General features: G+C 34.0%; 2 protein-coding genes across 2 annotated transcripts; both read right to left on the reverse strand.

Annotated features, from left to right (window-relative positions):
* Positions 1-3,043: 3,043 nt before the first annotated feature.
* LOC131630567 (aspartic proteinase nepenthesin-1-like) lies at positions 3,044-4,833 on the reverse strand. The gene has a single exon (XM_058901348.1). It carries the CDS (start codon positions 4,664-4,666, stop codon positions 3,296-3,298), a length of 1,371 nt encoding a protein of 456 aa, XP_058757331.1. The 5' UTR covers positions 4,667-4,833; the 3' UTR covers positions 3,044-3,295.
* A 2,937-nt stretch (positions 4,834-7,770) lies between these two features.
* Positions 7,771-9,995, reverse strand: LOC131630569 (uncharacterized protein At1g10890-like). Its single transcript, XM_058901349.1, has 3 exons — positions 9,592-9,995; positions 8,928-9,153; positions 7,771-8,156 (listed from the first exon to the last, which is right to left on the reverse strand). Exons 1-3 carry the CDS (start codon positions 9,789-9,791, stop codon positions 7,905-7,907), a joined length of 678 nt encoding a protein of 225 aa, XP_058757332.1. The 5' UTR covers positions 9,792-9,995; the 3' UTR covers positions 7,771-7,904.
* Between the last annotated feature and the right edge of the window lie 2,191 nt (positions 9,996-12,186).

The following is a 12,186-nucleotide window of genomic DNA, read 5'->3' on the forward strand; positions in this document are numbered from 1 at the left end:
CAAGCCTAACACAAAATTCATGGCTAAGTCTTGCCAAATATCATTGGGAATAGGTAGAGACATATAAAGACCCGTAGTTTGTGACTGACCCATAGAAACCTGACAAGTATAACACCTTCTAAATATAATACAAGTGTCCCTCCTTAAATGTGGCCAATAATATCTCTCCTACAGGCTAGCAACGATCTTGTATTTACCCAAATGACCGCTAAGACCACCACCATGAAAGTCTTGGATTAGCTTCTCTCTTAAAGAGGAGTAAGGAATGCATAGTGGATCTCCTTTAAAAAGATAGCCATCTCGAATATGAAAATATGCACAAGGATGTTTTCTACTACACTTGGCTCATAACTCCTTGAACTCAGCATCACTTTCATACAACTCTTTGAAGCACTCAATACCTAATACCTCCTACTTAATGCATTTGCTACCTTGTTAAAAGCCCCCGACTTATGCTAAATAATAAAAGGAAATTTCTGCATAAAACTCTCCCACCGAGCATGCATCTTATTTATCACCTTCTGGCCATGAAGAAACTTCAAAGTTTGATGGTCAGTGAATAAAATGAACTCCTTCTAAAACAAATAATGTTCCCATTGGTGTACAGCTCTAAAGACTGCATATAATTCTTGATCATAAGTACTCCATTTCTAGCAGACATCGCTTTATTTTATGTCCGATCGCAACCATATTGACTTGTTTGTCCTCAGGGACACCCATAACATTGAAGATTCTGTCGATGTCAAACTGTCAATCAAGAAACTCCTCCACTTCCATAGTTCCATAAAACAATGGAATATCAGCCTTCAATCGATAGTCATGATTGTTCTGTCAATTCTCACGATCAACCTCTTCCTCATAAGGTTCTTCTTCATCATAACTCGAATCTTTAACACTGTTGTTTCCACCCCGTGGAATTCTAATTGGTTCCTCCCTCCCGTCTCTTCGTCGATTCCCATTGTTGTTGGTGTTGTTTACCTAATTTGCTAATTTGCCATCTATTTAGTCAAAGCAGATATAGTTGCGATAAAAGTCGTGGTAATTCCCTCATGATCTGCTCAGGTCACCGGTTTATTCACCATGGTTGTCAAGTTACAAAAAATAACAGGAGAAAACCTACTTTGATGCCAACTGGCGCAGTCAGAAGGTATAGGGAATAGAACATGCTAAACATACAATAAACCACCAGAAAGAGAAAAAAAACTCTAATTTTATTATAATGAAACAATAATCCTTAAGGTCATGTCAAATGTCTTTAAATACGGAAAATAAAGAAACTCTAACGAACTTAAAGAGACCCTAATGAGCTTTTAATCCAAAACAAAAATAAAACTAAAAAATGCTTAAATATAAAAACAGAAAATTGCTTAAATATTAAAACTAAAATTGCTTAAATATTAAAATGTTTTCCAACGCGGATTTTATTCTTCGATACGCGTAGCTAGTCTTCCTACATCATAATTGGGCAACAAAGAGGTCAAATAAACAGAATCTAAACATTACAAATGGGGAATCCAAAATTGTTTTTTGCAGGCTCAAAATGGATTTTCGTAATGTGATCCGATTAAAAGATTAAAATTGTGATTGAATCAATTCAAGCATACCATGAATCGATTCATTAAAGTGAATCAAACCTCTATTTTCATTTTGTTTGTAAGAATCAAATCATACCTTAATTTGATACGATTCGAAAGGCTGAAATGAATCAATTCACAAAACCCTAACTTGAATTGATTCAAATTGGCATTGATCCTAGTTATTTTTCATTACAGTTGATTCATTTAGTCATATTTTAATACACCCCCTCACGCCCAGCACTCTTTTGGACTTGGTGCGTGGATATTAATGGTGGGCGGCCCATGGTCCGATACCATATTAGAGTTTGACATAACTCATCCTTACAAAACCGATTGGTAAGGTGAGGAGTGTCCCTCTATATATACTCTTTCAATGCTCTATCTCCAACCAATGGGGGACTTTAGGATCTTCCTAATACCTCATCTCAATGCATTTATAAATAAGTTTTTCATTACAAAATATAAAAAAATTTGATTGACAAGAGAATGAATTAACTCTAATCAAGAGAACAAGATAAAAAAATTTAGTTATAAATCTAAAAGAAACTACAAATTCATTTTCTCTCTCAAATCTTCATTTCATCATGTTCATGGATAGTCATATTGTATGTGTGTATGATGATTGATTATTAGAAATCATTAGTGTCCTAATTGTGTATTTGGAGTGTGTATTTTTCATAGCAGGTTTTCGATCTTGAAAAAATTCAATAAGTAAATTTCCTTGAAGATAAAGAGAAGTATCTTTTCTCCATTGTTATGGATTTTTCTGTTCATTGATCAACCTGTTTAAGAAGAATACTCAAGGCTTGAAATTTAGGATCGAGTAAAGATCAGTGAGTTGTCAAAGTTGAAGGAAAGGATTCAAGGTTTAAAGCTTTAGATTGAGTGAAGATTAGTGAGCATTCAAGGTTGAAGTCCATCAAAGATTGGAGATGGTGATCAAGTGAATATCAGAGTAACCAAGGAGCAAGTTACAATCAAGGTCAATCAAGAAGCAAGGAAGAATATAAATAGGATTATTATAATTTATCTTGTGTTTTATTGAATTGTTGTAACCAAAACCTAAATCAAAGAGTACAGTAACCGAGGAGCTAGTATATGTAAATGACATGCCCATTACTGGTTCATCTCCTAAGCTCGTGCATGATATGATAATCAAAATAAATCTTAAGTTTGCATTGAAAGAGTTGAACAAACTGATACTTCTTGGGCATTGAAATGAAATAATCAACTTAAGACTCTATTGTAAAGTATAAGAGAGGTTTCTACTAGTTTGCTCCATTCACTATAATTGATTCTAGAAGCTCTAGAATATGAAGAGAGAAAAAAAAAAACTATAAACTTAACTAGAGTCTTGACATTTAATCAACTCATTAGGCTCAAGTGGCTAATAAAAAACAAAAAAGCTACAAGCTTAACTAGAGTATTTTTCCTACCTATGATGAAAAATAAGGTGGGAAGGGTCGTTGAACAAACACATTATACCTTCCAAGGTGGTAAAATTTACTATAACACTATCATCCACTAATGTATGCAATGCAACATGATCGATAAATATTTACTTGGATTTGTAGAATGAAAAGTGAAAACCATCATATCATTAAACCAACTAACAAATTCAATCATAAAAACAATACTAGTTCTAAAACAACATAGAAAACAAACAAAGAAACAAATAGATTTTGATGAGTCCATAATAACCATATAACACAAACTCATCACAACTTATTACACTGAGTAGGAACAAAAGAAATAGTCTCTTTCTCAAGATCATGATTCACCAAAATATTCTGTTGTTGAACATTACCAAAGATAGACATTCCATTAGAAGCTCCCATAGCTAAACAAGCCACACCTAAACTCGAATCACCAATCATATAATTTTCGCCCGCCAATTCCAAATCACCACCTTTAAAATGAAAAACCAGTTTTGGAATCTCAACTTGTGTCTTCCCTGATGGAAGACTAAAACAAACATCTAATCCGGTCGAACCCGATTCATCAACCGGTAGATTCGTTTGAGATATAAACTCTTTCTTCAATGAACCAAAAGCATTTTCTTCAATGTAAGTAATCGTTGTGCCGGAATCAATAATCATGCCACCACTTCCATCATCACTAACCTCAAAAGTTGATTTCTCAATGGATAATCTTGTCTCACCAACCGAGATTCCTTCGAGTGAAAGATAGTAAAAAGATGGTTGTAATGGATTTGTAATAAGTGGTGTTGTGATTGTGACATGTTTTGTGACATGAACATTTGCAACAGAACCTAAGAAAAGAACACTCTCTTTTGTGTCATCCATTGAGGTTAAACAGTACGAGAATCTTTGTTCTTTTAGTTGAGAAACCAAAGATAAAGAACCTCGTCCTAATCCAACTAACCCTGAAGCTTGTTCAAACCCTTCACCTTCATTGTCTTCACCACAACCAAAACCAATGTTATGAACAGAAACTTTGTTCTTTTTGTTGCTTTCATCACCAAAAGTGAATGTTTCACTACCTAGAACACCTTGTGTTATTGAGTTGTCACCATATGAATAAACATAATTGCAACCGTTTTTGTTACATGAAGAGGAAGGTAAAGCGTTGCATAGGTTGCTACTACATGAGAGTTTTGAGAAAGTTGAGGATTTTTTTGGATCAAAGATTGGTGTTGGTTGTTTGTAACATTGTGAACAAGGCTTACATTGAGTCCAAATGAGGTCACTGCCTGTGTCTAGAACTGCTGGATAAGAAACTGGTGGCGTTCCAATGGATAATTCCATTAGATATTCACCATTTCCTGCATGAACCGGTGCTTCAAACTGAGAAGAATCATGAGTAGTTGTTGATGATGATAACACCATGGCATTAAGTCTTTGTAGTCGGCTATGTCCGCGGTTGATACCATGTTGAATTCGCTCGAATTTCGTCAAGTTTTTGCCCGAATCAACGTGGCGAAGAGCGACTCGGAGGCCGTGGTGAGATATTTTGTGAGGGTTGAGGGATCCTCTTGATGTTGAGGAAGTTGGATTGATGAAAAAAATGGTTACTAATAGTGTCACCAACGTGACACATTTTGAACAACTTTGTGTAGCCATGAACATTAGGTTACACAAAAAAAGGACTTATATAAAGAGTGAAGTTATGAAAATGTGTTGAGTGAGGGAGAAGAGTGAATATTTATAAGTTTCTTTGATAGAGAAATGGTGTGAAAACTTGACAAATCACATGAGAAATGGGGATCTTAAGTGTAACGTTTTTTAAAGGGTTAAGTAAGTGATTAGAGAGACGTAATAAAGGTTTAGTGGTGAGTGGGAAGTTAAGTTATGAGTTATGAGTGTGGTAGTGTCGCAACAAATACCGGGTCTAGCGTTTTGGTAGGTAAAGATTATTATTATTATTTGCAAAACGTGGTGGCAAAATGTAGGCTAAGGTAAGATTGTTGTGACAAAAAAGTTAGGAGTCTTTAACACGTACAATTAAGAGAAGTTTTCTTGGATTAAACAAGGGATAACAATTTTGTGTTTTTTTAGTTTTTTTCTTTTTTTTATGATAAAAATTTTAGATAATTTGGACTTCGGACTTACAAGGATTATGACATGTCTCAAAGCTCAAAAACATATTATTCACTAAGGATGTTCTCACATCGATATCAGACTGTAGTTAGGGTATACTTCAAAACTCAAAGAACATATTATTTAATAAGGGGCAGCAGTCAAGGCAGACCTCGAGGCTCAAAGAACAAATTATTCAATAAAAATGTTCTCACATCGCCAATAGGCAGCAGTCAAGACAGACCTCAAAATTTAAAGAACAAATTATCTATCAAAAATATTCTCACATCGGCAACAAACAACGGAAGTTAAACTTACGACCGATCTCTCGTGTGAGTCAAGCCTTATCATGGGTGAGTAATTTTCCATTTTTGGTTGTGAATGGAATATTTCTTTAATAGACATCATTTTGGATCACTATTGAATATAGGAGTATGATGAATTGGGTGAACCATAAAATGAATACAAATCATTAAACCTATAGAAAAGTCTAGTGTATGATATAAGTTTGTATAAATATTAATATTATGTTTAAGGGTAAAGTTATCAAGTGATTAGATTAGATAAGTTGGGTGGACAAACTGGTTTACTAATTTGCTACAAAGAATAGAGAGACTGAATTTTGTTTAAATTCTACGCATCCATTGAGATGGAAAGAAAAAGGTAGGTTGGTTATCTTTTTTTCGTTAGGTGAGAAGGTCTTATAGACAAAGATATTATCCCAATATTGATGTAATTATATTTTATATTCTGTGTTGCTATAAATATATAGTCAGATTGAATGAGAATATGTGTTGTTCACATTTTGTTTTTGGTATAATGTGATGTTGATATTTATTTGTATACAATACTTAATGTAGCTGAATTCACATTCTACATTTACCATGTTGATCATAACATGTCTAGACAAAAATTTGGTGTAGGCCCTACCCACATCATTGTTGCTTGCTCTTATGAGTTATGACAATGTAAAATAATCAATAGTAAATAGGAACAATTATATAAAATGGTCATATTTATGACAAGGGTTATATTGACTCCAAGAGTAAGTGTTCAACACTTACTCCAAATCATAACCATTGATTTTCATTAATCTAACGGTTTTAATTGATCACTTAATCTAATTATTTTTGGAAATATTTTTTTATATAAAACTTTAATTAAAACCGTTGGATTAATGATAATCAATGGTTATGATTTGGAGTAAGTGTTGAACACTTACTCTTGGAATCAATATAACCCTCCTCCATATTTATTCCTTCAATCTTTTTTATTTTTTTGTTAATATGTGTAACAATGAGGGAGTACAATTTAGGAACCAAAATGGTGATTTGTCCAAAAAGAATTACATTAACTTCATCCCGGAGAGATTAATTGGGTGCAAACAAACCTAACACCCATTGAATCCACCCTATATATATTAAATCTATCAAAATATCCTTTTTAGAATTGCACGTGTATTTTGACACAAAATGCACTAATAAGAGTATTCTTCAGGACCCCCGCATTTTATAACAGGTATGCATTAGGTTTGAAATTCGGGACCCCCATATATTATCTCAGGTTCGAATTTCTTTGAATGTGAGTTAAGTTTGTTAGAGTTTTGCTCTGTCTTTAAATGTAGCCACTGCATGTAGACGATGGAGTTAGTCTTCTTAAATTAATCGGTTGCAAGACCATATACAAAGATTTAAAATAAAATAAAATAGAAAAAGGTTAAGGAAGAGGAAGACTGCCTAACGTTATTCCAAAATTGTATACTAAAGTAAAAAAAGGTAGCAGGTCTATATGACTATGAGGCATGTTTGACTAGTTCCCTTTGAGTAAAGCTATCTCTTACTCAATTATAGCATCATTTGAATATGACTATTGGTAGTACATGCCCATCTATGATCATTCTCACCTTATTCAATCACCAAACTATTCAAATTTCAATTACTAGTTTCCTACAATATTACACATCAAGTCTCCACTGCTTTTTGCTTTCAAACTTTCAAGTGGCACAACTCTCTTACTTATCACTGCACTGAGGCCAAGTGAGGCAAATATTGAATAACCCACATGGGTTGGAACTCTGGAAAATCAATACACTTCTCTACTGATGGGAGCTATGAGTATGTAAATCATGCATATTTGAAAATTGGTTTTTGAATGAACTGAGTCAATGAGATACAACATAAACAAATACTTCCTCTGAACTTAAATGTATAAACTAATATGTACATCTATTTGGTATAAATGTGGACCAAATACGTGTAACTTCATTTTTCTTCATATTTTTAAGTTCAGAGAAGTATATGAAATGCGGTTTTAGTGCTCTACTGCTACAATGCTTCTCATCACTCCTAGTCTAGCACATTGCAAACTAGTACTTCAACTTTGATGGTTTTAATTCTAGGGAGTGGACCAACCAATTTTTAATTGGTCCATCAGTGCAATCAAACTGATATGATTGGGCGTTTTACAAGTCACTCTTGTAAGTGTATTTTAATCATTGACAACTATCTGCAGAATGAAAATTTCAAAACCAGTGAAAGAGGAAGACCATTTTGTCATGCAATTCAAATCAACCTCAAAACAGTAGTAACTCAAAACAAAATAAGATTTTTAAATTTTCTTTGCACGTAAATTGTAATAAAAGTTGCAAGCTCAACTGTAGAAGTATCAAATTTTCATTCAAGATCTCAGTTTCCTAACAAGGGTACAGAATGACATTGCCTAATAGTTTGGGGTACAGAATGACATTGCCTAATAGTTTGGGGTCTAGAATGACATTGCCTAATAGTAATTACAAACCGTACGAGTTAGCCCTAGATTTGTTCTTGCCCATAGAATTGTTTTGATAAGCATGCTCTTCCTCCTCAAGTTTCTTTCTCCGAGCAGACTCTTCTTTCTGTCTCCGAATCATCTCTAATTCCCTTTGCCGTTCCTCCTCCTTCCGTTGTAGCTCTAGAGCTTCTCTTCTCTGAGACTCTTCTACCCTCCTCCTATTCTCTTCAAGCATCTTATCCAGCTCTTCTCTCTCTTTACGAGCTTGTGCCTGCAGAATATTAACAAACACAACCCAATCCTCAAATGAGGACGCCAGAAAAAATAATAAAACATTATTAAGACTTCAGCCTGCACCCTAGAGGCCATACCTTAAAAGTAGCATGCACTTTTGTAGAAACAAATAATCATTGGTTAAGAAACTCATTCAATGGTAGAGACTCATTCAACACATTCACCTGATTATTAGTGCTAATGAGTGAAGAAAATAAATGTCAACGATATGGAAATTTAAGCTAATGTTTTGATACAAATCTTGAATCAAATTTGGAAATCCCGTTGTATATCCAAAAACCGATTCATGATCGGACTATTATTTGTCACCAATGTAGCAAAGATCTTCAAGGGGGTGTCTAGTTTATGATAGAACCCTAAAAGCAAGATAAGGAAACAGTATTCTATTGAATGTAAAAGATGAACTCAAAAGCTATACAATGGTGGAAATGAAAAATGAAATGATAAATCAGAGTTCTATGAAATCCTATTCCAGAGCTAGACCCCTAAACCAGAGAGAGATCTCTCTTAACTGTTTTCTAACAAACTTTCTCAATGAGTCTCAACTTCCCTTCCCTCTCTCCTCTTCTAACAAAAATTCTCTTAAATTAAGAAAATATTCTAACTAACTCTCATTAAACCAAGAGTTCTATCTCTGGAAATCATCACAGTTTCAACACTTGAAACGCACTCCAAATTTAATTTCAGAATCATCAAGAATTTGCGCATGATTATCCTTTTCACACAACAAGGGGCACAGAATACTTACTTCTTTTCTTCTAGCTTCAGTAAGCGCTTCTTGCTTTTCTTTTTCAAGTTGAACTTCAACATCATCAAACAACTTCTTCAAGCCCTCTGCTACACGCCTTTCTATTTCTAACTTGACTTCCTCTGTTTTAAGCTTCTCCTCAACATTTTTTCGAACAGCTTCCTCTATTCTTCTTGCAGTCTCTTCTTCCAACAGTTCCAAATCCTCCTCGTCTGGACGCTTGTTACTACCAAATGCAAAATATTGAAAGACATAAATAACTCAACCCTCATATTAATATAAAAGAAAGACTCACAAACAAGTAATAAGAGGTTTATCAGCGGCAAAATTTATTGTATGAATTTGCAAATAATGAATGGTGCGGAATGGAATATAATGGAATACATTTCATCATATTTCATCCCATCCTTAATTTTCATTCCTCGCAATTTAGGATTTATGCAATAGAATGGAATGTGATTAATCTGTTTCATTCCGTCACATTATAAAAAATACACAAACAATTCTGTTACATTCCGTTCCGCTCCGCTCCAATCTATTTTCCAAAGTTACATTCCGCTCGGTTCCGTTCTAGTCCATCAATCCAATAAAAAACAGAAGCTAAGTATGATTATCCTAAACAAATGAAATATGAAAAAAAAAAAAAAAAAAAGGTAAGGAATACCTTTTGTTGTTTAGGGCTGGTGGATGGTCTTTTTTGTGTTTAAGAGTGGGAGTACGTGATCTGGGCGGAGGAGAGGGTGAAGAAGAGGATCTGCTTCTATGTCTACGGCGGCGACGGTATCGGCGATGAGAGGGAGACGGAGACCGAGATCGAGAGTGTCTTCTTCTGTATGAAGGTGAACGTGATAAGCTTCGACCCATTCTCAAACCCTAATCACTGCATTTTCAATTCATCATTCATTCAATGCTTTTAGATTCAATTGTTAATTTCAATATCAATAGTAAGATTCTTCCATGAATTGTACAAGATAAATAAATAAATAAATTATAAACTTAATCTCTAAAATATATTTTTAATTTAATTTTATATATTTTAAATACTATTGATCTATTAATAATATTAATATGTACTAAAGATTGTACAAAAATTGAAGACAATTTGTTAGAGTACTTGTTTTTATGGCAAAATCAATAGTTTTAAAAGTTACATTTATTAATCTAGAAGAGACAACATTTTTTTTATTCATGAAGAGACAACATTGTTATATACAACTTATAGGATTTTTAGACCATCTCTAATGGTGCAATTCATTTTTGAGTTCTTTATGGGTCCCACCAGCCATATCATCTAAAAATAATTTATTTAATATTTATTTTATTAGTGTAATTCAAATGGGTCCCACAACTTTACTTCATAAATTAATTTGATTGGGTACCACAATTTTTTACTAGTTGCATTGCAATGCAACTCTACTATGACATGGCATTTTGATTCAATATTTAATTATTGTATTGATGTCTAGTTGGAGAACTCATTGAAAAATACCACCATTGGAGATGCTCTTAGTAAAAGATTTAATGTCTTTAATGTTAAAAAATTAAAAAATCGAAGGTAAATGGTATGAAAGTATTTTGAAAGTATTTTAATTTTTGTCTTGTGGTCATATCAAATGTTAGGTTCATGTCCTTAACACTTTTACTAAAAATGACACTCGTCAAAACATGTTGTACTTTAGGAGGGACAATGTCCTTGCTAGTAAAACTGCAAAGGTCAAGATTTGGAATTACAACACTAAGATCATCCAAAGCTCTGCTGAAATCAGAGTTCATACATTTATCACACTGTCTCTCAACATATGATTATGTAACACTTAATATTAAGTCTTAGAAGCCAAAAAAGCATCTGAGACAACCTTTATTGTCGGGTACAAACTCAAACCTCAAACTCTAATGATAAAGAGGACACCCTCGTAGGACCTTCAAAGATGAACACTGATGTGAGAGACACGTGATGGTAATAACAAGTATTGTAGGCTGAGTGCAGTTGGTTGATAGGTTTAAGTTTGTGACGAGTGAGTATATTTGCAAGCCTGATAAGTTATTCTCTCCTAAGAATGCATTTATTTTCTTGTTCATACGTTTTTACTTTCAACCTATTCAAACCGAAGTTCGAAAACATTGAAATCGTTGAATGGCATTCTAATAACCATCTCTGTGTACACGAAAATTTCCGGATAGATATTTCCAAATCTTTTGTTGCTTGCCCTTTACTGCTTCAACAAAATGGCACCCACACGGTTGGTCTCATTGTATTGCTAAAAAGTATAGATGTGAGGCACCCCTGTGGCCAAAGGCTTTAAGGACTTTCAGCGGTTTTAGGGCAAGCTCACGGTGGTGAGAGATCCTATTTTGAGGTGATTTAAATGAGGAGAGAGCAAACTCACGTGACGTGAGAAATTCTGTATTTTTGGGGTGTTTCATGTGTAATCCGAATTGTCCCCCCAAACCCTAAAGTCGATATATTTATAGAGGTCCCTCGAGCCTGGATTTGGAAACCCCTAGAAAGTAGTAACCACTCCACTTTGATTGAAGAAGTTGTTGACTCCCTGCATATCTAGGGAATGTGACCAAGACATCTTGCACGTGCAGTTATTAGCAATGTACATGTTATCACGCATATTTTTTCTCAGAGCGAGCCACTAATTGCGTGGTGTTTAGGCTTAGACATATGTTATGGGGTTGGTGCCTGATGAGGACAAGTCTCGTGGCACCCCTTTTATGGATGATATAATATGTTATCCTCCAAGGTACAACATCATTGTATAATCATAAAGAAACTCAATCCACAAAGAAATATATGAGCACCTCACTTTCACCTCACGTAGAAGGGTTGATCGATCTACCATATTAAAAGCATTTGAAAAATCTATTATGATCATAACAAAATAACCATCTTCATATTGCTTGCTTACATCATTGATTGCCTTTCGCAAAATGCCCTTAGCACCACCCGATACTCCAAACACAAATTATAAATTATTGAAATATCGTGCCTCATCTTTATTGACCATTTTCATAACAATCTTGAATGTCAACCGCCTCTAAATAAATTCCACTTCTTTATTATTTATAATTTTATTTCATATATATTTGGTTTCATGGTTGGATCAATTAAAATTGATTTTAAATGTGTAAAATTTACTCTTCAATCCGCTTTACAAACAAAATTATTCAAACATAAATCTTTTTTTTTCAATCACATTTACATTTAACCAGCAAACCAAAGTAAAAGTAAAGTAACAATGCATATGCAGGG

This window comes from Vicia villosa, unplaced genomic scaffold (genome assembly GCF_029867415.1).
Source record: "Vicia villosa cultivar HV-30 ecotype Madison, WI unplaced genomic scaffold, Vvil1.0 ctg.000698F_1_1_2_unsc, whole genome shotgun sequence".
In the NCBI taxonomy this organism is placed as follows: domain Eukaryota; kingdom Viridiplantae; phylum Streptophyta; class Magnoliopsida; order Fabales; family Fabaceae; genus Vicia; species Vicia villosa.